Genomic DNA, 26,028 nt, shown 5'->3' on the forward strand with positions numbered 1-26,028 from the left:
ATGAGATGCAGCTGTCACCACATATCCCTCTTTAAGCGGAAAGATATCCACATCACCAGTGACCGAGCAAGATGCTGAAGCTACAGCATGAGAAATCTGAGTTAGACTCGCTGTTGTCTGGTGACTGTGCGGGAAGGTTGAACTTTGCTTTCTGCTGGGCTTTTTCCTTTTTAGAGGCTGGCTGGGTTATCAGGCGGCTGAGAGGGGGTGGGAAAGTCCCTTTCTGAGGGGCTGCGTAAGGCATTCCTGTGCCACACCTGCTCCTCCCAGGTCTCTGTACCCTCGCTGAGAGCCTCTTGGGCTGTTTGCTCTACCCTAGAAAGGGGTCACGCTGCAGGAGCTGGCGCCGCAGTACGCAGAGCCAGGAGGGCTGGCTAAAAATTACCAAGTGGCTTGGGCCCCACCTAAACTCACTGTTTCAGCTGCATCTCATCTGCACAGTGGAGTGAGGTGACAGTCGTCGCGCCCTTTCCCGGGTGGCACGAGAGCCTCACAGGTCATGCTGGGGTTTCCAAAGGCAAAGACATCCTGTCCTGGGATTGAAATAGACAAGTTTCATATTTTAAGGAGCATTAAGTCATCTTCAAACAGGGCCGCTTAAACAGGGATTTTTTTTGTGAATGTGATCGCCGAGGAAATCCAGTCTGGAGATGTTCAAGCGAAGTTCTGAATCCAACACCGATTACTCACGGAGCACGTGCCAGGCATGTTCCATTGCTGCTGCCACCGCGTTCTCAGAGCCACCCAGGAGGCAGGCCAGGTTCACAGACAAGGAAACTGAGGCTTCGTCATGTCGGGGTGGGTGGCAGGTCAAGAGCCCCCCTCGGTTCCTCTCGACTGAACCCCCTGCCCCTCCAGGTTCACAGGTGGGTTTCCTGCCCCTCCAGGTTCACAGGTGATCTTTCTTGGGTAACATTAAATTGTCATTTAGGCTTCTCTTCCCCAGACTAAGTAACCCCAGTCCTTTGGCAGGAGGGGTTTTATTTTCCGGCCCCTGGCACCTCACCGCAGTCCATCCCAATCCCTGTGCCTGTCTTAATGTGCAGCCAAGTCCATGCAGACACGGAAAACCAGTATCTAAGCTCTGAGTAAAGAAATAGGCCAGGTATCTCTCATCTTGAGAGAATGTAGTGATTGTCTAGCACAGAGTCTTAATTATCAGGAGAAAATGCTAATCTGACCTTTCTGGTAGCATTAGCGTACCTGTCTCTTTTCTTCCCAGCGGGGATAACAGTTTTTGTCTTTAAAAAACAGAATTTAATACGGCAGGAGAGAGAGTCGGCTCTCAGGATGCGGCTGAATTGAAAAGGCAGAATTTACACACAGGAAATCGTAGGACTTCGGTAGTGCAGGGTCGCAAATTGCAAACACTTGTGCACAGTCTGGATGAGCTCGGGAAACGCCACTCTGCAGCCTGCCAAGGAGAAGCAATCTCTTCACTTTATCAGCCAAGATTAAAAAATAAGGAAAGGGGGCGGGCCGCGGTGGCTCAGCGGGCAAGAGTGCTTGCCTGCCGTGCCGGAGGACCCCGGTTCGATTCCCGGCCCCAGCCCATGTAAAAAACAAACAAACAAACAAAATATAATAAAACAAGAAAATGTTTAAAAAATGTTTCCCTTTCTTCCTCCCTTCCTTCCTTCCATCCTTCCTTCCTTCTCTGTCTTTCCTTCCCTTCCTCCCAAAAAAAAGAAAAAAAAAAAAAAAATAAGGAAAAGATTTTGATTTTGTTTTCCCATGTGCCTCACGACCACAGAGCCACAGTCCTAACCTGTTTCCCAGCCAGCCGGTTCTAATCTTAGCACATGGGCTTCCTTAGACCAAGGTGGCTCCCTCCCAAAAAGTTTTTCTTCTCCCAGGGCTCCCCTGCTTCCTTGCCTCCCTTGCCGCCCCCTCCCCCCCCCCCCCCCCCCCCCCCGGCCTCTTTTATCTGTGGCACAAGCAGCTGGTAAGCAAGTGTCCTTCTGGAAGGAGCAGATCTCCTTATCCGTCCTAGATCCCTTGAGATTCCGCCACTTCGGGTCTGTGAAGCTCAAGGGACATTCATGTCTCTGATTTCGTCCTCCTGAAGCGCCTTTGTCTGAGAGACACAGGCCTTTGGTCACTTAATTCCTCGGCCTCCGTTTTCTGGCCTCTAACATGAGGCAACTCGTCTGGGTGAGTTTTCTGTTGTGTCAGCCCAAAGAAAGACAGCCAGCCAGGAGCAGAGCTGGGACAAGGGATCAGAAGCCACCAGTTCTCGTGTTTGGGAGCTGTGCTGCCTACCCACTTTCCAGAATGATCCTGAACTCCCTTTTGCTTTTAGTTTCCTTTCCTTCTAATGTGCTTGTCTCCCAGAAAGCGCACTGGCTCACTCATCCTGTTTCCCAACTTCCGCTCCCACTGCCCACATCAACCCAGGAACTTACCTCACACTGGGCTTCCCTGAGCAGGGCAGGCTCTGGGTCGGAACCGCTGGCCCTTGGCCCTCCGTCCCGGCCACGCGGTTGCTCTCCGCGGCAGCCTTCCCCACCGGGGCTCTCATGCCTGCTTCCTGCAGCTCCAGGCCTGGCCAGCGGCACCCTGGACAAGGGAGGGCCAGTGCTGTGGTCCTGCACCCCCCAGGCCTGCTTTGGGCTGGGCGGGGGCTTCCTTGGGCTCAGAAACCACAGCCAAGCCCTGACTTTCTGGGTCCAGAACAGGCTGTGGTCCTGGGCCCAGGACAGCAGGCTGCATGCCTCCCGGGAGCACACGAGCTTTTCCCGTGTGATGTGTAAAACCCCAGTTACAAACGTAAGCCTGTTTTGTAATAGGGCAAGCTCGTAGGGAGGAGCGTGTAGGCCAGGGCCCCTGCGGCCCCGGGGGCCAGCCTTGCCACCAGTGGAGGGGCAGCGTGGAGAGCGGCTCCGGGGTCCCTGCCTTCTCCTGACAAGGCCAAGTCTCTGTCTTCGGTTGCTTCAAATGAATGCACTGTGCACACACATAAATACATACACGCACGTGCATACACACACGGTGTTCTGTTCACAATGGGCTCCAGAAGATGTTGCTGATTTTGGAATCATTAGGTTCTACGGAAATGTTGGGAGTAGGGTCCACCTAGCACGCAGGCATGTCCCGGGGCACTGAGGAAGTCTGCCTCTGTCCCCCATAGGTAGTCAGGGTGCCTGAAGTTCCACCATCAAAGATTCATCTCTTTGGGCCTCAAGGTTTTTCTCCATCTTCTGAGGCCCCCATCTACCTCTGTAAATGCTAGATAGCTGGGGAAGAGCCTGTTATGCTCCTTCAGTCCCAGTCTTGGCCCCGGATCAATTTTGCAGATGCACAGAGAGGGAAGGGTAAGGCCTTGGAGAAAGTGGGCCAGAGAAGAGTTGGGTGGAGAGAGCAATCCAGGGAAGCCCCAGACACTCTGTCATGCCGGGTCTGCCTAGGCTGTGGAAGGGGCGACAGGCTTCGCTCATTCCCTCAGCAAATGTGGGCTGAGCATGTACTACATGCCAAGCACCATGCAAGCAAAACTAGAGATGGTTCCTGCCCTCATGGAGCTGGTAAGTCCAGTTGTGTGGAGTGGGATCTAATTTTTTTTAAAAATCACACTAATGAAGATGTCACTGAAAACCAAGATGAGTGCACTTCAGGAAATGGCATCAACAAACCCAACCTAGACTTGGGAGTCAGGGAGGTGATGCTTGAGCTAATCCAAAAGGAGAAGTAGAATGAACTATAGAGAAACGAAGCAGAGAGGGCATCCCAAGCAGAGGGCATGGAGCATGCAAAGGGCCTGTGGCAAGAAGAGCCTCCTGACACTGCTAACACTGTGAATAGCCTTAGTCCTTAACCCACAGTAAACTCTGAACTCGAAGGAAACAGTTCCCTTCTAAAAATGTGTTTCCCTTTCCCTTTCCCCTTCCACTTACTCCTGGACACTTAAATCAATCCTGGGCAATGCAGAGGAGGTGAGTAGTGCCGGAGAAAGCCTTAAAAAAATAAAACTCCAGACAGTAGCTATGACAGCCATTTCCTGTTTGCTGTCTCTGACCACAGACCTTCCCTGCCAAATAAATTAACACAGGAAAACATTTTGGAGAAGGGTGTGGAAGAAACACATACTGAAAAACCAAGAGAAACCACTTCTGCTTTTTAGAAAAGATCTACCAGTCTGAGCAGAGCCTACCAAATCTGTCCCTGCTGGGGCTGAAGGGACCTCAAGAATACTTCATCCCACTCTACACTATTCCTGGAGGAATCTGAGGTCCAGGAAGGAGAAGAGACCCCATCGCTAGCAGGGCTGGGGTGAGAAGCCCAGCTCCAGCCCTTTGTCCAGCATTATCGCCCTCCCTCACGCCCTCTGGCCCCAGAGGACTAGTCCACGAGGTTTCTTCTCAGATGAGAATTACTGGGGCTGGAACTGCCCTCAGCGAACACTGTAGGTGAAGCTTAATTTTGCCTTGGGTAAAAGAGCCCCATGTCCTTGTGGTATGAGGAGGAGAAGGGACAGACACCATGTATCATGTATTTGATCTTCACAATGACCCTGGGATCAAGAATTCACACCCCCATATTACAAATGAGGGAACAGAGCCTCTGAGAGGTTAAGGAACTTGCCACGTTCACTCAGCCACTAAGTAACAGAGCTAGGATTTGAACCTCGTCCAGTTCGAAAATCCACACTTCCTCCCCTTTCCTCCACCCCAAACCCAGATGGATCTTTCTGGGGTGAAGCTTCCACAGGGTACCCAGATTAGCATGGAGAAGTAATCCCCCTGTGAAGAGCTGCCCATTGGCCCCTCTGCCCGATCCCAGAGCCTGGCTGGTGTATGACTATTGGGACTGGCACTAGATCTCATTTGTGGGTGGGTGCTGTGTCTTTGTTTTGTTCTGTTTTGTTTTTTTGCTTTGTTTTGCTGTAGTTATTTCTCCTGGTGGTTAGAATAGAGAATTCCCAAACTGAAAACATACTATTCATGTCCTACCAGCTTTGCATGCACAGTATCCAGTCTTTTTCTGTTCTGGAAAAGCCCACTGGCTGGCACTCTCCAGTCAACACTCAAGCAGTTCACAAGAGCTGTCCTTCGGCACCCAGGTCTTCAGGAAGCCGAGGCGCAACAGACACCCTGGAATGAGGCTACCTACAATGGCACTTCCCAAAGTGTGCTCCAAGAAACACCCATATGTTGTTGGTTATCGGGAGCTTTTCCACCAAAATAATAATAAAATAATAATGGAGGAGACGGGACCAGGTGTCTTAGCAGAAGGATTGCCTTCCTCACACTGTGGCAGAAATAACTAGTTGTTCTCTGGTACCAGTTCTCTTTATCTTTCTTTAATGAGAGAACTCTCAGACTTAAGCTGAACATCTCTGTCCAAATAGAGACTTTTCCATACCACACTTGGGAATGCCCATCTGGACAAATGATTTGTGTCTCTTCTCTTTATATCGCTGAAAGAAATAAGCCTGTGCTTGACTTGCCTGTCCCCTTTTCTGCTGGCTGGGATGTAAATGGGATGCCAAGACCAGGAGTAGCCACTTTGGGCCAGACAGCCCCCTGCCAGCCCCATACTCTCCCCTTAGTGACTGGACTGTTAGTGAGATAGAAATTTCCATCTTGTTTAAGTCACAGTATCTGGGGGTCTCTGTTCCAGCAACTTAAACTGAACCCCACATAATTCATACACAAAACTGCATGATGAATCTCTATGTGGGGATAGCACACAGCATTTTTCAAGCATTAATGGCCTTAATACCTATTTTTCAAGGCAACTGGGGATCGTGCTCACTGAAATACATCTTGGAGAACAAAGAAGACATTCTCCAATCTTCCAAGGACCCCAAGCTGTCGCTCAGCCCACTGCTTGCTTGTCCCCAGTAATTCATTCAGTGGAGGCTTATAGAACAGAAACTACCACTCCTCCGAAAACTCACGTAAAAGAATCCATTTCTCTTCCCCAAACCACTGACCTCATCCTCAAAACAGGCCACAAGCTTCATACCCTATATTTTAACTTTAGGAGTCCAGGTTCCCAGAGACCATTAAGAAAGAGCTGCCAAATGTAGGAAAATCCTCCAATTCTAGAAGAGGCTAGTAGCAAAAGTCACAGTAACAATGAACGGTCATTGGTGTCCTGAAGAAAAACTGATGTATCCAACGCAGATAAAGGCTCCCAGGCATGAAGAAGAGCCAGTACCAGGTAATGGAAAATTTATGTTTAGAAAACAAGTCAAGGACATGTTAATTTAAAAGATTAAAACATTTCCATTTGCAAATGGATAGAGGTGATGGTAGCACAATATAGCGAGCATAATTAACAGCAGTGAATTATGTATGTGATTGGGTTGCAAGGGGAAGTTTAGAGTTGTGTATATCACTAAAAGAAAAGCTAGAGGATAAAACAGAACACTGTATAACACAGTGAATCCTGTGGCAAATGATGACTGTGATTAATAGCACAAATATCAAAATGTTCTTTCATGAACCAGGACAAATGTATGTCATTATCATAAGGAACTAATAATAGAATGGTATATGGCACAAATGCACCTACTGCAAACTATGGACTATAGGTGACAGTAATATTTTAATATTATTTCATCAACAGTAACAAATGTTGTTTTTTATTGTTGAGTAATGAAAATATTCTAAAATTGATTGTGGTAGGGATTGGATAACTATGTGATGATACTGTAAACCATTGATTATACACTTTGGATGGTTTGTATGATATATGAATCTATCTCAATAAAACTGCTATGGGAAAAAAATCTATCCTGAACATCAAAAGAAAGAAAAGAAAATAAAACATTTCCATAGTTAACAGCAGGCTTAATAGTGAAATACTGAAAGTTTTCTTCCTAAGAGCAGGAATAAGATAAAGATATCCATTCTCACTACTTCTATTCAATATTTTACTGGAAGTTCTAGCCAAAGCAATAAGATAAGAAAAACAAGTTAAAAACTGGACTGGTTTGAAAGTGTTGGTACCTCAGAAAAGTCATGTCCTTTAATCCTGATTCAATATTGTAGGGTGGAAACTTTGATTAGATTGTTTCCATGGATACTGACCCACTCAGTTATGGATGTGACCTTTTGATTAGATTATTCCATGGAGATGTGACGCATCCACTTGTGGGTGTTGCCTTTTGATTAGATGGAGATGTGACTCTGACCATTTAGGGTGGGTCTTGATTAGTTTACTGGAGCCCTTTAAAAGGGAATACATTTTGGAGGAAGCTCAGATACTTGGAGAACAGTTGCTAGAGAGCCAACAGAGATGCAGCTATTTGGGGATGCTTGGAGTGCTGACAGGGAAAGCAGATGCCTAGACATAGATATGGAGATGCAGAGCCCAGCAGCGTCGCCATGTGCCTCCCCATGAGATGCTAAGCAAGCCAGAACCAAGAGTTATGTCCTCAAGGAGCTAAATGAAGGCCCACAGATGCTTAGAGAGGAAACCACTGGCATCAGCAGCTGAAAGCAACGAAACCAGGAACTAGGACAAGCAGATGCCACCCACATACCTTCCCATGTGACAGACAGACTTCAGCCTTTCCTGGGTCAAGGAATCTTTTTCTGGATGCCTTAGTTCAGATGTTTTTATAGCCCTGGAATGTAAACTTGTAACTTAATAAATTCCCTTTTTAAAAGCCATTTCTTTTCTGGTATATTGTATTCTGGCAGCACTGGCAAATTAATACAAAGGCATTTAGAATGGAAAGGAAAAAGTAAAAAAAATTTCTTTTTGCAGATGATATAATGTTGTATATAAAATCCACACTTGCCAAAAAAAAAAAAACTACTAACACTAGTAAACAAGCACAGCAAGATTACAGAATACATGATCAATATATAAAAATCAATTGTAAAACTACAAAACTTTGCTTAAAGAAATTGAAGAAGACTTAAATAAATGAAACGTATTCCATGTTCATGGATTAGGAAACTTAATACTGTTAAGGCAGCAATACTTGTGGAGTGAGTTGTTACGTGGTATGTTGTGGGAACACAGGCTCAGGGCACAACAGAAACTTTCAGCAAATAATCACTTTATTACTTACACAGCACCAGGAGTCCAAAAGAACAGTGGAAGAAATTCCATTGTGGTCTGTCTCCCCGGATAGCCAAAACTGCTCAGATCTGGTTTTGTAGATGGCAGTGCCACATGGCTCCACTTCCTGTTGGAGAAAACAGACAAATCTATACTGTTTGAGTGTGGTATTTATCCACCCTGGGGGAAGGGGACCCTGCCACTGAGAATTCCTGTATCAGTTAGCATCTGGGACTGCTTGTTTCTGGTTTCCAGGTTTAAGGTCTGGCCAGCCTTTTCATTAGACTGACCCTCTTCCCCAGGTTGTGGAATGGAGGCAATACACAATAGAAGTGGGTAAGTGAGGTTTGGGTAATGACCACTGAGCATGTGTCCACAACTTTCCCAGCAATACCACCCAAAGCCATCTACAGATTCAATGCAATCCTTATCAAAATCCCAGTGGCTTATTTTAATTTTATTTTTTTACAGAAATGAAAAAAACAATCCTCAAATTCACATGGAATTGCAAGGGACCCTGAATAGCCAAAACAATCTTGAAAAAGAACACAGTTGGAGGACTCACACGTCCTGATTTCAAACCTTACTACAAAGCTACAGAAGTCAAAACAGTATGGTACTGGCATAAGGATAAACATATAGACCAATGGTATAGAATCGAGATAGAGTCCAGAAATAATCCCATACATCTGGTGGCCAACTGATTTTAAACAAGAGTGCCAAGACCATTCAAGGGGAGAAAACTAGTCTTTTCAAGAAAGAGTTCTAGGAAAACTGGATATCCACATGCAAAAAATGATATTTGTCCCCTACCTTACAGTATATACAAAAGTTAACTCAAAATAGGTCATATACCTATTGTAAGAGCTAAAATTATTAAATTCTTAGAAGAAATTCTAAGGGCAAATCTTCCTGACTTTGGATTAGGCAATGGATTCTTAGCTATTACACCACAAGCATGAGCAACAAAAGAAAACAAATAGATAAGTTAGACAATCAAAATGTTAAAAGTTTATGTAACAAAGGCTATTATCAAGAAAGTAAAAATGCAATTATAGACTGGGAGAAAATATTTGCAAATCTTATATCAGAACAAGAGCCTAGTATCCAGAATACATAAAGAACTCTTACAATTCAACAACAAAAAATGACAAATGACTCAATTTCCAAAACGTGCTAAGGAATTAAATAGACATTTCTCCAAAGAAGATATACAAATGGCCGGTAAGCACATGAAAAGATGCTCAACATCATTAGTCAGCAGGGAAATGCAAATCAAACTGACAATGAGATATCCCATACAATGGCACTAATCAAAATGACAGATAATATCAAGTGTTGGTGAAGATGTGGAGAAATTCAAACCTGCATACACTGCTGGAAATGCAAAATGGTTCAGCCACTGTGGAAAAGAGTTTGGCAGTTTCTCAAAAAGCTAAACATAGAATTATATGACCCAGCAATTCCACTCCTAGATATATACCCAAGAGAAATGAAGATTTATGTCCACATAAAAACTTTTACATGAATGGTCTTGCAATATTATTCAGTATTTTTCCGAGAAGGCAATAAGTGAATAAGCCCAAATGTCCACTGATCAATGAATGGACAAACAAAATGTGTGGAATATTACTCTTCTATACAAGGGTATGAAGCACTGATATGTGCTACCACATGGATGAACCTTAAAGACATTCTGTTAAGGGAAGGAAGCCAAACACAAAAGGCCACATATTGTATGATAGGCAAATCCATAGAAACAGAAAATGGAAGTAATGGAAAGTGAGTGCTAATGAGTATAGTTTCCTTTGGTGGGGATGAAAATGTTCTGGAATTAGATAGTGGTGATGGTTGCACAACTCTGTGAATATACTAAAAACTAATGGATTGTACACTTTAAAAGGGTGAATGTTATGGTATGTGAATCATATTTCAATTAAAAAAAGGAAAATAGTTGGATCCAACCAGAAGTTTAAGAAGAAAAAGATGAAAGGAAATAAAATTCACTTCCACAAACCCTAAACCGGATTAAATTTAGTAGATAGTTTCTGAAGATATAAAATGATCCTTAAGTATTTGGGGGGAAGGGTGATATGTATGTCTTTTAGGACTCTAAGGAATGGAATTTGTAAATACTTTTTTTCTGATTATGATAGTAATATGCTGTGATTTTAGAGTTTTTTAATATAGAAAAAAATGTTTAAACTTATGAACTATCCTGGTTTCATGCCCTGCTCTCCCCACAAAAGGCAAGTGGGGTGGGAGGGGGGATCGTATCGACTTCTCTGTGCAAAGCCCACCTCCCAAAGGCATCTCCATGACCCCCTGGCTGCCTCAACATTAGCCTCAAAGCCAGCATCCTCACACCTTTCTTTGATCACGTCTTATAAAAGCACTATCTTCAAGTCTTCTTAGTTGCCCAACTTTCCCTCATATTTAAGCCCTGGATTTTGAATACCACAAGTATTTCCCTGAATGCAAGGAAAGAGTCCATGACGCCTGAAAAAGTACCAAGGTATGAGTAGGAAAATGGAGATTAAAAAACCTAACTTCCATCAAAACTGCAATCCTCAGATTAAAATTTCCCGGGAACAATAGTCCAGCATCTTCCTCTTTGAAGCACTGAATGAGCTTCAAAGTAGCGCTTTCTTTAGTTGACCATCTTGCACTAGGTAACACCCAGGATCCTCGCTAGGAGTCTGGAGGCATGTTTCTCCCATCAGGATATTATATGAATGTCAATATATGACAAAGAAATAGAGGCAGGGAAAAAAAGGAAGCTTACAAAATACAGGCTCCAGTTCAAATTTTATTTGTATACAAAAATATATTATAATGGGAAAAGCATATTACTGTTTCCAACTATATATAATTAATTACAAATATTTTCCAAAAAGCACATTAAATTATGGGAAAGCTATGTTTTAAGAGAAAACAAAACATTAGCATGGGTCGCCAGTTCTAATACACTGCAAGCAGGTAAACAAATCAGTTTCACTGTCTAAATTGCCAAGAGAAGAGTCCCAAGACTGAGCCTGAGAACAGCGTGTTGGTAGGTGAGCTTTCATCTTGTCCTCTCCCGCAGTAGATTCTAGTAGCTGATTCTACCCAGGTCCTCCGAGCATCCTGAAGCTTCTCCCTTTTGAAAAAGAAGGACCCAGAACTTCTCCTTGTTTCACATACCTGTGAAGAGGAGATGAGTAAAGTTAGCCATTCGCAAAAGTTTAAAAAGCCCAGGCTTAACCAGATCACAGTCTCAGACATGCATCAAAGTACCAAAGTTAATGGCAGGTTTCCCACTTAATTATGTCTGGTTAACTGGCAAGACCGGACATCTACAATTCCCATGAAGTAGGGACGCTTGTTACATGGGGCTAACACAAATTGGGCTGCAATTACAATAATCTCTGTCAAAACAGGCCTTGGTCTTCTGATGTGGATGGTAAAGCATGTAAGAAAATAGACAATAAAATTTCAAGTCAATAGAGATGATATGAGAACTTTCTAACCTAATAGTTGGGCCAGTCCAAAATAGCATTACTCTTAAATGATTAGCTTTGGATGTAATATTTCAGATTTCACCTGGCTATTTAGCAGAGTATCACATAAAATACTCCTTATAGAAAAATTGAGACGTTCCCTGAAAAATTAAGGTGTTGGGACAAAATCCTCCAGGCCTTCTCTAGGACTGAACAAGTTTCCCCAGGAATAGAGCTGCTGAAATTTCCATCCTAGAAGCTCGAATTGGTCCTTCTGGCTCTTGCAACCCTGTCCTTTGAAATAGGGTCTGTAAAGAGATTCTCAGGGTCCCTTCCTCTAGGCGCTATTGCAATTATGATCAGTTGTCAAGGTAATATTTTGGGTCTCACAAGAGGACCCACGAGTGCAATTCTGAAATGGGAAGCAAGGTATTTAGCATTTCATCCAGGCCTTGGTAATTGGCCTGGGTCTTTGGTTAGAGGGTCTCCCCAAGCTAACTTCCTTTTTGGGGATCCACTCTTTTAGAAGACAGGCCTCCCTTGGTTCTAATGTGGGAAAATTGCCCAGGCCCATGCAATGGAAACTTCTGGCTTGTGAGCATAATGCTAGTGGGGTCAATCAGCTCACTTCTTCTCTGAAAAGCCTGGCGGGCCATCATAATGAAAAAACGCCAGTCTTGCTCTACTGCTTTACTTTCCATTTCTCAGACAAAACACCATTGTTTGCTGGTGGCCTGTATTCACCGTTTGGAAAAGCACAAGGACTACTTGAATACAAACGTATCCGTAGAATTTCCTGTTGTGCCACTGGACTTCAATTTCTAAACCTAAGGAAGCCTTATGATGTAACTTCCTGCCCCCAGGCAAGCTCGTAAACATTATAGCATTTTATCAGCGGTGTCGGTTTTCTGTTTAAATTTTTTAATACCAGCCATGTACTCACTTGCTAACGTTCTGTCAAGATCTGCAATAAAGTCTTCGAGTTCTTTCGTGTCTCCCAGTTTGGCTGTAAAACAGGAGATAGAGTTCAGTTTCCCATGTCAAAGACAGATGACTCCAGCGGCTGAACCACAGCCCTGCAGACACATGGCGGTGTTTTCCGCAGTTATGTGGCCCCATTTTGTATCTCTCCCTGTCTTCAGAGACTTTCCAAATAGTGTCCTCTACCAACTCTCAGTATCTGCTACTGAGCTGAGCAAACTCAGAAACTGACTGTGAAGGCTGGCCTAAGTGTTTCTTTCTTTGTAGCTCAATTCCTACATCACCCACCCGCCCAAGTAACCGGAAAGAAGAATCACCCTTCACTGTCTTCAAAGTAAGGGAGTAGGGGGTGCTGTGACTGTGGCTCAGTGGCAGAGTTCTCGCCTGTCATGCAGGAGACCCGGGTTTGATTCCCAGTGTCTGCCCATAAAAAAAAAAAAAAAAAAAAAAAGTAAGGGAATAAGTTGCTGGGGGAGGGTGTGGAGAAGAGAATTTTTTTATTTCGATTTTGTTTAGATTTGAGTGATCAATCAAAAATATACCATAAGCATGGCACTGTAGGGAGTAGACACCCAGATTCTGAAATTTCCTGCTGCACCACCTTCCTGAAGCATTCTTGTTTTGTGCTCTCCCTGCCAGGCAGCTCCTGCAGCCCCAGAGGCACTGTCCTTTGTCAAATGGTACAAGGAAGGTGTGTGGGGAGGGTCCCTCGTCTGGTGTGACATGAACTTTCTGGTCCCTCATCCAGCTGCCAGCATGAGGTAAGGAATTCTTATCCTGGTTTCATTCTCTCTAGGTCCTGAGAAATGTCCTTACTTTTTTTCTACAGAAGTCATCACTCATGCCTTCCATGAAATGTGTTACTGGATATTTTTATTAATGAACCCCTGCTAGCTATAATTGGCTATTTGTTCTTAGCTTTTAAAGTTAATTTGCCACTTGAGGCTTTTTTCCCATCTTTAATTTCTACCTCTTTAGGATCAGGTAGCAAACCTGGGCATGTTCTAAGCCACTTTCTAGACTGGTCTGTCTCTCTGAACTCAGAATTGCTGTGCTGAGAAGAGATTTTTAAATGGCTCTTTTGAAAAAGAGGGAAGTTCTGACTTAACACCAGACTGGGAAAAGTGATGGAATCTTCATTTATTTTTTTAGCCATGTTCCATTTTTATTACATTCTGCAACTATTTTCAGCAAGTGTAACTCTTCCTAAGGAAAAAAATCCTTTTGTTTTCAAAAGGGTACTTGTCCAATATAACAGAACATTCAGCTCTCTAGCTGGAGACACCCAAAAAAACAAGAAACTGCTCCTCTGTCTTTAAAAACTCTTTAGGTCTATAAATATTGCAGTGGAAACCGGCTAGCACTGCTATTTTGAATTCTGTGAAATCACCTCATGTCATACTGAAGACCCATTTAATTGCTAACTTGGCGATCTGAAAACACTGGTTAAACAGTTAATGCAATAAAAAGAATCCCACCTTCTGCAAAGTCTAACTGCTGAGTTTTAAGTTCTAGAATCAACTAGTCTTGGAGGAGACACAGGAGAAGCCCTTTCATTTGTTATACAGTCTGAATGATGAAGCATAAACGAAAACAGAGCCTGAGGCCTGCAAGTTTTCTTTCTCTCTATGTATTTGGGTTTCCTGCTCCCCCATTGCCCAATTTAATTGTCACATGCTCCTGAGAAACGACAAATTCTGCTCCACACTGTATTATACTATTTATTGTTCTGCACATTGGGAAAAGATTGGATTGGGGCAAAGGGGAAGAGAGAAGGGATCGGTAGGGGAGGGGAACCAAAAAGTCAAAAGCCCACACTCCAACTAATGAACTTACCTTTCCGAGGACCAACGGTAGGAGAGGGCAGAGCTGGGGTGGAGTTTGTAGGAGAATTCAGTTTTTCATCACTGAAGCTGAAGCTGTTCCTATAAAGTGAATCAGCACCTTTCAAAAAAGAAAACACACTCATCAGAAATGTTTTTCAGCCCACAGTCTATTGACAATCAACAGCTTATCTCCAACAGAATCAAAAGGTATATATCTCGGGCGGGCCGCGGTGGCTCAGCGGGCAAGGTGCTTGCCTGCTATGCCGAAGGACCTCGGTTCGATTCCCGGCCCCAGCCCATGTAACAAAAACGGAGAAACAGAATACAATAAAACAAGAAAATGTTTAAAGATGTTTCCCTTTCTTCCTTCCTTCCTTCCTTCTATCCTTCCTTCCTTCTCTCTGTCTTTCCTTTAAAAAAAAAAAAAAAAAAAAAAAAAAAAAAAGGTATATATCTATAGTAAAGAAAACAGGTCCATTTCCAGATTTTATATTATGCCCAGAAGTGATTTGAGACTGAGGAGTGTGCATGTATACAGGTATGAGCATGTGTCTCCAATCAGGCACAACAAAGGCCCCTTAAAAACAAGGGCATGCTAGAGCATCACAAACAAGTCTCCTCTGCCAACACGCAGGCCTCAACTGACCAGGTACCCCCTAAACCAACACTTAGCTGATTGGAGGGTCAACTGGGGATTTCAGATGTAAGGGATCTTCTTTCATGAACATGTTCCTAAAGCCCTCCACATCCCCTAAGAACAAACACAAGGTTGGATCTTATGACTTACTCCTCCCTCCTTGCTCAAGGGAATGTCTTTGTCACCATTTCCTGAGATACTGAGCCTTAATCCTACACTCTGGGGATAAGCTCAAGGGCCAATGACAAAGATGTCTTCTCCTGGAAGTTCTCCAGACACCACTGGAGTGGTTTTGTGGCTTCCTCCATTCTCACACCTCCCAAAGCCCAGAGCCATGGCAGGGCAAACACTGTTCTAGAAGCAGGAGTCAGAGAGCAAACATGCTCAGAAGACCCTTCCTGACTGACTAACGAGAATCTTTTCCTTCTTCAGCAATCCATCCCAGATCACCTGAGAGGTCATAGATCCACCATCATCCTTGAGGACATTGATGATGAATACTTACTGAACTTTAAGCTACATTTTCCAAAAATGCATTCCTCAGAACAAACTGGTCACTTGAAAGGACGAGCTCCTTGATTACCTGTATCTCTTGGAAATTCCCATTGTATATTCCCACTTTAACGTCCCTGAGAAGCTTTGTAATAGAGAAACCAGTTTAGCCTTATTTCCCAAGTTGACTTAACTACAGGACAATTTTTGTATGTGGCACCTCTGCTAATATTTCTCGGGACACTTGAATTCTATGGAACTTGCCTTGGGAAACCCTTCCTTCTGCTACTATTTTTTTCAGCTGAGCCCACCTCTAGAGATTTTCTCAAGGGAAAGCCTTTCCCTCTCACACAGGAAAGTGGTCCTGTCCATTGAAGACCTACAGGGAGCATTACTGTTGCTCATCAAGCAGTAGCCAGGAGAATTGTCCCTCACTTAGCTAGAGAAGTTTGCTGGGAAGACATATCAGATTTAGGGCAGGAAAACTGGGTCTTAGGGAGGCCAGCCTTGGGTTCAGACTCCTGAGCCAAAAGGAAGGAATCCCCTGGAGGATTGTCCTTGGCTCTGAAGGACACCCCAGAGCATGGCCCCAGCAGGCTCAGCCCTGCATGGCCACACCTCGCCTCTATCTCCCAGAAGCAGCCTGCCCTGCAGAGCCGGTATCACCACCATATCTCACTCCACCCCGCTGTACACCACACGCCCTTCCCATGGCTTCGGGCTCCATTTTCTATTCTGCCCCCAATTTTTGGTGGTTTTAGGTACATATGTGTTCCGCCCTTGGGAGGTAAAAAAAAATCATAATTTGTTGGGCTCACAGTCAAGTAAACCAAAAGCTCTTTTCAGAGAGCAATGATCTAGACGTGGAAGAGTCCCTCTCAAAAAAAAGGATGGTAGGGGAAAGGGACTCCTGTGAGTATCCAGGAGAAGCTCCAGGCAATGCAGGTAGCTTGGAAATACTCTGCGGAGAAGGAGCCACAGTGCCAGCATATCACCAAGGCTTACTCTCGTCCTTTAGAACCCGTTCACATGCCAAATACCTTCTTGATCCAATTTCTCCTCAAACTCAGAAATTATACAGACAAATGTCACTTTGCTGATAAATTCAGTTGCAAACCAAATCATTAAAATGGTCAGAAGTTGCCTCCTGCTGCTAATGAACCTAAGCTACTCCCGCAATGAAGGAGGAAGAGAAAAATATATAGTTACAGCATCTATATATACATAATCACAGAGGCACATCAGCGTAGCATGTGCTTGCTTACACACACACACACACGCAAACGCTAACATTCCTGCTCACACGCATTCACATGTGCTCACTCATACTTGTACTCACACATGCTCTCACATACAGACACTGTCACACCCACACTCACACACTGGCTCCTTCACTCATCTCTTTCCTGTGAAAACTGTGAGGCCTAGAGCACACAGTTTAGGCTGGGCCTCCTCCAGCCTTTGAAATATTCCACTGTCAAGAGGACATCACCTGCCAGCATCCTTGAGCCAAACCTACCTGTGGTTCATTCCGTTCCACGCCTGGTAACGTTCTACACATGTCATTCTTGCCAACGAGAAAAGATGAAGTGACCAACCTCAGGAGCCCCAAAGCCACAGGGCCCAGCAGCAGCCACCACCATGGAGAGAGCACACAGCCCAAGAGGCCCCAAATAAGCCAAGCTGTATGAGCACCCTGAGCCTCAGCCTTCTCTGCAAAGCAGAATAACCCAGATGTCCTGTGTTAGTACCTACAGTTTTAATGATTTTATTCTAAAGTTCCAGGAAAAATGGAGAACTACATGTCTGGGAGAGGAAAGGTCATCAAAGAGAATCGTGGGCCCAGGCTTCCTCTCTGCTTCAGACAGTGGCAAAATTATTAAGAGCAGTTTATTTTCAGAGGGACCCTGCAGCAAACTTCATAAGACCAGCCCACCACCACAGGACTTCCCCAAGCTCAAGAGCTCTCTGTACATTTTTCCAATAAATTCATTCCCTGGACTTTCATTAAGCATCTCCCTTCCATGCACACACGATTGTGTGCTGGTGTTGTGTAGATTAAAAGGTGAGCAAGGCCTAATTTCCTGTTTCTTTTTCTCACCCTGGAACTCTATTCCTTGCAAAATAACAGTCAGTGAGTCTGATGAAATGACAGCGATGTGTCGCTGGCTGATGGCATGTTAAAGTACTGCCCCACTCGGGGACCAGGTGCTGCTATGATAGGGGCGCCATGGTTTGGGGAGCCTTGGCAGGTGGAAAGTCTTAATATTTTAAGGCCTTACAACACCTATTTCAAACAGCTCTGAAACCCCATCTCCGAGTGTGCTGGAGCCGGAAACTTCAAATTCAGTGACCAAGTTATCTAAGGTGCCATCAAAAGAAATGTGAGCATATTAAATATACAGCCATCTCATCTTAGGAGCATTCGAGCTTGAGAAACTCAGCTGCCAAAACAGAGGCTCGTGTTAAAAGACAGGTTTTTTTAGTTTGGGGGTGGGGAGAAAAGGTAATTTGGGGTTAGCACTGACATGTGCTACTCCAGAGGGAAGTAAAACCACAAACAACAAACCTTGCCCAGAACTCCTGTAAATATAGAACAATCCCACACGTTTAAGGCAAGCAAACCATAGTAATTAGCAGAGAAAAAGAAAGCTTTGGTCCTGTTTTCCCTTTCGCCACAGGGAAGGTGGGGGTGGGGGTGCAGGGAGCCTCTTTCAGAAAATCTAAATTCTGACAGTCTCACTAAGAGTTGGAAAGAATAAGAAAGAGCCTCCGTTTCACCACTGCTGCCCCAGTTTTCCTCCTGGAACGGCTCTTTCTCCAGACACCTTGCCCGTTGTCCATCAGAGGGATGCTGCCCCCCAATTAGAATTCCTAACTGGTACCAGGGCTCCTAACTGGCCTCAGCCTCCCCCACCTGGAATAAAATCAGGTTCAACCTCAGAGGCTCCTAACCCAGATCGACCACTGATATGCCATGGCCCCACCCCCGCCCCCACGGCATAAGAGGTCCCCACTCCCAGGAAACCATCTAAGCAAAGATATGCAGACACTCCAGGTCTGGCCCGTTGCTGAAGAAGCCAGCTCCCATTTCCTAACACTGTCTTACAATGTCACAATAGCCCCTGTGCACAGAGCAGACAGGCTTCAGACCTTTTCTGTTTAGCAGCAAAACACTTCTGCCTCCGAGAAAAAAATGTATGTGAAGCCCCAGTACATAAAAGACAGAAGCTTATACCACTCTTTAATGTTCAAGTTAATGCTTACACCTCTAATCATATAAAGTAAATCAGAGGAAATACAAAGGGACCTATTGGTTAAAATTTGATATATAATGAGCTGACATTTCATTAAACATATTCAGGAAATCGTGGTGGGGTTTTGCCATTTTGAAAATACTGAAAAAGCACTATATACATATATTTTTAATGCAAACCAAAGGTTTTGCAATTCCCAAAGCATGTCTGAGGATCAAAACTGAAAACGCCTGCACTAGTTCCTAAGTGCATTGCCCTTTTTCTGCTGAATTTAAAACTCACTCCCACTAAAGGGCCTGATATTACCTGTTGGAACCTGAACACAGTCTATCTGTAGGAAAGGAACAACATTCTTTAGATCAGCTATCAGAATGTGATGTTATCCTGCAATTGTTATTTTGGTCCTCTTCACTTTCTCAGGAAGCCTCCTGTAAGGGTGAACAGGAAAGAGTATTTCCATATTAAAATATCCATTCTTCTTCCCTATCTAAGCTAGCTTGCTTCTTAGGGTAGAAAATGGAATGTCTATTTTTCTCTTTCAGATGGAAGCAACCCAAAAAATATTTTTTCATAAGAAAAGGAAGAGTTCTTCAAAAAAAAACAAGAAGGCTGTTTGATCTATTTTGTAAAGTGAGCATGTCTTCAGAGTGATCATGCTGTAGTAGTAAGAGCAAAACCCAAGGTAACATTTGTTTATAGCTTCACATGTAGTATTTTCTTGCAGGAAAACTGGCTTGAAGATCTACACTATATAGCACAGTATGTGCATTTTAATGTTTTCTTGAAAGCATTAAACAGAGCTATATTTTCTCCCTAAATATGAGTGTATGGATCTTTCCAACAGCACTAAGTAGCATCCTTTCCATTTCACAGCTTGAGAAACCAAGGCCCACTCTTCAGACAGGGACCTCACAGGGCTCAGCCTGAGCTCAGCTGACCTGCTGGATGGTCACTGCCTTGAGAAGAAAACATTCACAATCAAGCACAAACACAACATAACAGGCACTCAGTCTGGGCCTGAAGGGACTTCAGTCTATTCCTGAGAACCTGGTTTCCAGTCCAGCCGTCAGTCCATCATGATGGAGCAAGTCCTTCGACAGAGAGTCCATGTGGTTCAGCCATTTCAGCAGGAAAAGGAAGCCACAAGTGCCCACCCCAGAGGGCTGAGATGGAGATCACGAGAGACAACGCATTCAAAACACAACTAGGACGGCAAAGATTGTGAGAGCTAATGAGTAATAGTAATAGCAGTCATAGGAAGGGGTTGGTGGAAGCGTGAGCTAAATTCCAGAAGGATTCACCTCTCTCAAGCATTCTCTTCCACAGGAAAACATTAAACAGACAAATGATATAACAAATGTCTATGCTTAATTCTTGGCAGCAATTAAGATACACGTATTGTACGTCCTTAAGAAATGACTATTTCGGTATACACAGCTCCTGCCAAGACTATTTCTAACCAGTCTTGTGGGAGACAAACTACACACTTACAGCAAAGAGCAATGCCATCTGAGCCTTCTTTGCACCCTGACCCAGTCCTCTCCCCATTACTTCTCTAGCCACCAAACGAAGGGTTAAGCTCATTAAAGTTAACAGCTAACAAAAACAGAAAGCAAAATACACACACACATACCCTGAGAAAACTACAAACCCCTTCCCAAATATCTTGTCCCCCCCCCCCCCCCCCACAAACTGTTAAGAACGTGTTTCTCGTGCCTTCTCTTTGAGGCTCTCAAAAAGAGACTGCAGATCTGAAATCCCACTCAGCTAAAGTCGCAGTCCCCCATGAACGGGCAAACTCATGCTGTATTCTAGCTGGGTGTGCCATGACTTAAAAAGGAGCTGTTCTTTGCAACAGAGCAGCACCAGACAGCCCCAGCTTTCTTTCCTGTGTGGGAGAGGATTTGGTTTTTATTAATAACTTGCTCCATGCCCCAGTAGAAGGAGACACTTTAAAGTTTGGCCACAAATAGTGAGATCTATTTCCAAAAATTGAAGACTTCCCTTTGAAAGCAAGTTGAAAAAGTAGATAAGTGTTAAGGATTGAATAAGTGGCTAGGTCATTAGCAACAAAGTCCAAAAATTCAAAATAGACAATCAGTACCCAATTCCATTCCCTTTCACCCCAAAAGCTGCAGTTTGGTCTAATCTTCAGGCAGGGCTGCCAAGGAAATTCAAGTTGGAGCTCAAGTCTCTGGCTCAAATCCTTAGCAAGGGGGCGAGTGCCCTTTATCCCATTTTTGGAGCACAGCTTGTGTTCAAGTCTAGAACTGTGTCTTTCCCCAGTGACAAGGGAGAGCTCCAAATTTCAAAAGAAGAGAATCACAAGAAAATGTTGCTGCTTTTACTTCCAGAGTCGAGGGCAGCAAAGGGGGTGACATTCATGTTTGGAACCCATCTAAAGGATTCAAGTCTGAAGAATAAGCCAGAAAAGTTGAAATTTCTCTTTTAAAATGAGAAATCCAGGATTTGAAAATCAAAAATCATGCTATTTGACACTAACAGGTAAGTATCCCATAATCCTTACAGGAAATCTGACTTCCTACAAAAAAGGCTGTCTCTTTGTTACAAAATTGTTTAAGACAAAGAGTCCCTCTAGGGGGAGGCTGATTATGAGAAAGGTCACCAAAAGCCACCTCCTGCCCAACTGCTCTCTGGCTCCCCCTCCAGCCCGGGTAGGAGTCAAAACCAGCAGCCCCCACAGTGAACTTGCTTCAAGGAAGGACACCGTCTTAAATACTTGATTTCAGGGGTGACAGGGATTCTTTCAAAGTTGCAAGCAATGGAGCAGCAAGTCTGAGAGCTCAAAGCCAAAAGAAAGCACAAGAAGTTATTTTAAAAATCCCAAGAACTAGAAGTTTACGAAATCTTTGCTGGTTTCACAAATGTCTCAACACTGTGTCCTCCCATGGTCACCCACCCTCACCCCCATTCCTGCGGCCCTCGTTCCATATTCTCTGGGAAGTTTTGCAGAGAGGGGAGAGATGGGGAGAGGAGGGAGGAGACTCTGTGGAAAGCCCTGGCTTGTGTCCCCAGGAGCCTGCTTGGTTGTGACAAGCTGCTCAACCCCTCCTAGTTGAACACCTGCAAGATCACAAGTAGACCGACTTCCCTCCAAGTGCCTTCCCGTGACTACCCTCTCGGACCTACAGTCCTGGACGTTCAACCCTCCAGGCGTGCTGGAGATTCTGCTGGGCCCCAGCCGTCTGTTTACAGATAAGCAAACTGAGGCCCCAGCCTGGAGCGCCTCTTGGTGGGTGGAGAACTGGGAGCCGGGAGAACTTCGGGTCCTATCTGCAAGGGGCTGCACTTACTCTCCGAGTCGCTGAAGCCGCTGCTGTCACTGACGCTGGCGCTGCTGCGCCGCTTCATGCGCTCCAGATGCTCCTCGTACTGGAAGTGGCGCTCGTGGAAGGGCGACGCGAAGTCGGCCAGCACCGCGTCAAACTCGCACAGAGCGTCCGTCAGGTCGGCAGCCGCCGCCGAGTCCAGGGCCGGGGCTGGGAGCAGAGGGACGGTGGGCTGAGGTGATGGGCGTGAGGGGGGTAGCCCATCCCCGGGGCCGGCAGCGGGGAGCCACCACTTCCGAGGATGACATTCACTGCGCGCTCGCCGAGGGGCAGCCGCGCGGCCGCCGCCTGTTATCTTTCCATCTCCCCAACCAGGCCCTGAAGGCCGTTCTGTTTCTGCGCGCGTTTTACAGAAAAAGACACTGAACCGGGGGAGGTTGCGGGCCAGAGGTCACCCAGCTAATGGACAATCTTTTCTCCACGCGTGGTCGGGTACGTGTCCCCACGCTCGTTCGCCCGTGGGCGGTGCGAGCCGGGCGGCGGCGGGAAGACTGAGTCAGACGCACCCGTTACGTGTCGGGCTCCGGTTCCCGCGTGGGAAGGGCGGCGAGGACTCGCTTTCCAGCCCCGGCGGGATGGGGAGGGGGCTGGACCCACCCGCGCGGGAGTGTGTATGTGAGTGTGTGTGTGCACGCGCGCGCGAAGGGGGTATTTAAAAGAGATGACATGGGACCTCTCTTCTCTCACCCCAGCTGCGCCCCCCACCTGCGGGGCCCGGGCTTTAGGCGACGCCAGGACCCCCACTCACCTGCGGCGGCAGCGGTCGCGGGGCTGCCCTGCGTGGCTGGCGGCTTCATGGGGCGGGCTCGGCCCCGCGCGCGTGGCGAAGGGTGCTGCGGGGTGCGGGTCCCGGGGTCCGGGGTCGGTACAGGCGCTCGTGCTAGAGCGGGGGTAGCCCCGAGGCTGACTCGCTCTCCCTCCCGCGCTCTCGTGTGCGTTCGGCTTGGCGCGTCCGGACCGTGCAGCACAAGCGCCTGGCCAGCCCCGCGGCTCTTTCCCCAGCGCCCCGCCACCCGCTTCCCGGCGGTCTTATAGCCTAGGAGCCGCCGCGGGCGGAGGCGGGGCGGGGCCGGGCGGTCCCGACCTCCCCAGCGGGGACGCCCCTGTCCCGGAGGCACCGCCCCCGCCACACGCCCGCCCCGGAGCCGCAGTGACGATGAGTCTCCGGGAGGCCGGGTTACAGCCCCAAATATTTACCCGCCGCTTTCCCCGCGCACCTTGACAACCCGACCCACGGAAGTGTCTTGGCCACGATTTGGAGTCACCAGAGCTCCGGAGCTCCCCGCTGTGTGTCCTTAACCTCAGCGAGCCTCAGTTTCCTCATCTGTGAAATGGACGTGGAAATGCTGAGCCTCCCGGAATGGCTGCGAGAATAAAGGAACAGCGGGCTGCGGAAGGCCCAGCGGGCATCCGAGACGCGCGTTCCCTCCTCATTTTCCCAGGGACTTACAGGATTGGGGGAGGATGGAGTGGATTTACTCCTGGGCGTTCCCGCCAGCCCCGGCTTCATTTTGGACGAGTTTGTTAGGGGAAGAAATTACTGCGTCGACGCAATGACTTGAACGTGGCGCCTCGCGGTGTCCACAGTAATGGGCCTGCTTGGGGCCCCCACGCGGGCCACAAGTAACGCCCTCTTCCGAGCCGTGAGAACGCCCTAGACGCCGCGCTGCACGGTACGGTAGCAACTAGCTACCTGTGGTTATTCGCGTTTAAAGTAGTTCAACTTGAATAAAATGAAAAAGTCAGTTCCTCAACCGCAGTGGCAACGCTTAACGGTCTCAATAGTCCCCCTCTCAGCATGTTCTACTGGACAGCGCTGCCAGGGTCCCTAGGACCCTCAGACAGACCTCGCAGGGCAGCGACGCGTCTAACCCGATTATGGAGAGCCTCCTGGGAGTGGGGACATCCGCATGCACTATTTCCAGCGCCCCCACCCCGACCCCCAAAGGTGGAATCATTGCCCCTGCTTGACAGGTGAGAAAACTGAGGCAGGGAGAGGTTGGGTAGCCTGCCAGTCAGGCAGTGACGATAGAAAGGCAGATCTATTTGGTTTCAGAGCCACTTTCGGCTTCACCACACCCTCCACCCGTCCCTGCACCGTGTGACAGACCCGACGACGTGTAAGGTGGAGAACAAAGCAGACAGGAAGAGGCTGCAAATCCGGGAGCAGATAACCCAGGCCCTTACCGCAAAGGGGAAATGCACCTGCGTCTTCATTTGATCTCCTGTGCTTATTCTGCTCCCCTCCCCACCCCCCACCGCCTTTTAACTCTGTTTTTCTCTCTTGCTCTGTCATTCTCTTTGACTTACCTGAGGCACACACTGGTGATACCCTGAGCTAGATGGCATTGTGCCCTCTGGGAACAGAGGCCAAGAAGCTGCCTCCCAAATGAAGGTCTTCCAGGGGTGTACATGCAGCCCAGTTCTGGCGTCATAGCTGTGGGCCCTCCGAGTAAAGACTCAGACAAACTGATCTTCAAGACAGCCGGCAAAGCCCCACTTTTTAGTAACCAAACCAATTTACCCAGTAAGGATGAGAAGAGCCTTGCCAGCCAGGAGAGGCCATTTTGGTTGGCTGGTTGGGTTTTGTCATCTGCACCCCATTCTGAAGGGAACCGCTCAGGGTTACAGAGAAGGGGGTGGGCCGCCAAGAGGCCCCAACTCCATGGGTCACCTTCCCTCAGAAGGGTTTCTCTTTGCTTATGGAGGACTGCTGCTTTCTCAATCTCTTTCCTAATTATAAATCTGTTTTTTAATATATAGGAAAGTGTAGAGAAATAGGTTATAACACTCTTTGAGTCTACCACCCAGAATTTAAACATCAACATTTTGTCATTTGCTGCAGGTATTTTTGAAATTTTAACATACATAGGTTAAAGTACACAAACTCTAAGTGTGCAATGTGGCAACCAGTTACATTTGTGTGCACCTGTGTAATTACCATCCTGATCAAGATATAATTCATTACCATCACTGCAGAAGGGTCTCTATGTCACTTTCCAGTCAAATCCTCCCCATAGACAACCTGTATTCTGAATTCTGTCACTAGGAATCCATGTGGCCGATTTTAGAACTCCTTAAACAAAATTGTACTTACACGTATTCTTTTTATGCTTGATTTTTCTGTTAAACATAATGTCCATGATATTCTATCCTTATTGCAGTTGTATAATCCATCTTCCTGTTGATGGATGTTGTTTCCTTTTTTTTCTACTTAAACAGCACTGCAATTAATATTCTTCTTTTCTTTTTTTGTAATTAGGTTGTAGGTTTACAGAAAAGCCATGCAAAAACTACAGCATTCCCCGTTGACACTGCATTAGTATGGTACCTTTGTTAGAATTGCTGAAAGAATATTAAAATATTAGATAACTATGGTCCATAGTTTACATTAGGTATATTTTCCCGTTTATTACCTTACTATTAACACCTTATAATAGGCATATATTTGTTACAATTCGTGGAAAAAAACATTTCAGTGCATCATCCACAACAGGGTTCACTGTGTTATACAGTCCCATATTTTACCCTCTAACTTTCCTTCTAGTAAGATATATGACTCAAAACGTCCCCCTTTCAACCACATTCACCAACATAATTCAGTGCTGTTAGATACACCCAACAATTATGTCCTAGTATCACCACTGTCCATTTTCAAACATTTGTAATCAATCTAAATAGAAATGCTACACAAATTAAACATTAGCTACCCTTTCTTTGTCCCCATTCTATCCCTGATAATCTACATTCTGGATTCTGACTCTATGAGTTTGCTTATTATAACTAGTTCATATCAGTGAGATTATACCATATTTGTCCTTTCGTGTCTGCCCATTTCACTCAACATAATATTCTCCAGGTTCATCCATCCATTTGTCACATGCATCAGAACTTCATTCCTCTTTACAGATAAATAATATTCCATCATATATATATATATATATGGGCATATATATAGTGTAATATATATATTACATTTTATTTAAC

At 45.7% G+C, this 26,028-nt stretch overlaps 1 protein-coding gene and 1 long non-coding RNA gene across 2 annotated transcripts; one reads left to right on the plus strand and one right to left on the minus strand.

Annotated features, from left to right (window-relative positions):
* Positions 1–17,681, plus strand: LOC143681376 (uncharacterized). Its single transcript, XR_013174586.1, has 3 exons — positions 1–708; positions 13,123–13,240; positions 15,375–17,681. It is a non-coding gene; the product is annotated as an uncharacterized LOC143681376 (long non-coding RNA).
* RGCC (regulator of cell cycle) lies at positions 10,816–23,093 on the minus strand. Its single transcript, XM_077158363.1, has 5 exons — positions 22,790–23,093; positions 22,006–22,191; positions 14,316–14,423; positions 12,442–12,504; positions 10,816–11,202 (listed from the first exon to the last, which is right to left on the minus strand). The coding sequence occupies exons 1-5, from the start codon at positions 22,836–22,838 to the stop codon at positions 11,195–11,197; spliced, it is 414 nt and encodes a 137-aa protein (XP_077014478.1). The 5' UTR covers positions 22,839–23,093; the 3' UTR covers positions 10,816–11,194.
* Between the last annotated feature and the right edge of the window lie 2,935 nt (positions 23,094–26,028).

This window comes from Tamandua tetradactyla, chromosome 4 (assembly GCF_023851605.1).
Source record: "Tamandua tetradactyla isolate mTamTet1 chromosome 4, mTamTet1.pri, whole genome shotgun sequence".
Taxonomy (NCBI): Eukaryota; Metazoa; Chordata; class Mammalia; order Pilosa; family Myrmecophagidae; genus Tamandua; species Tamandua tetradactyla.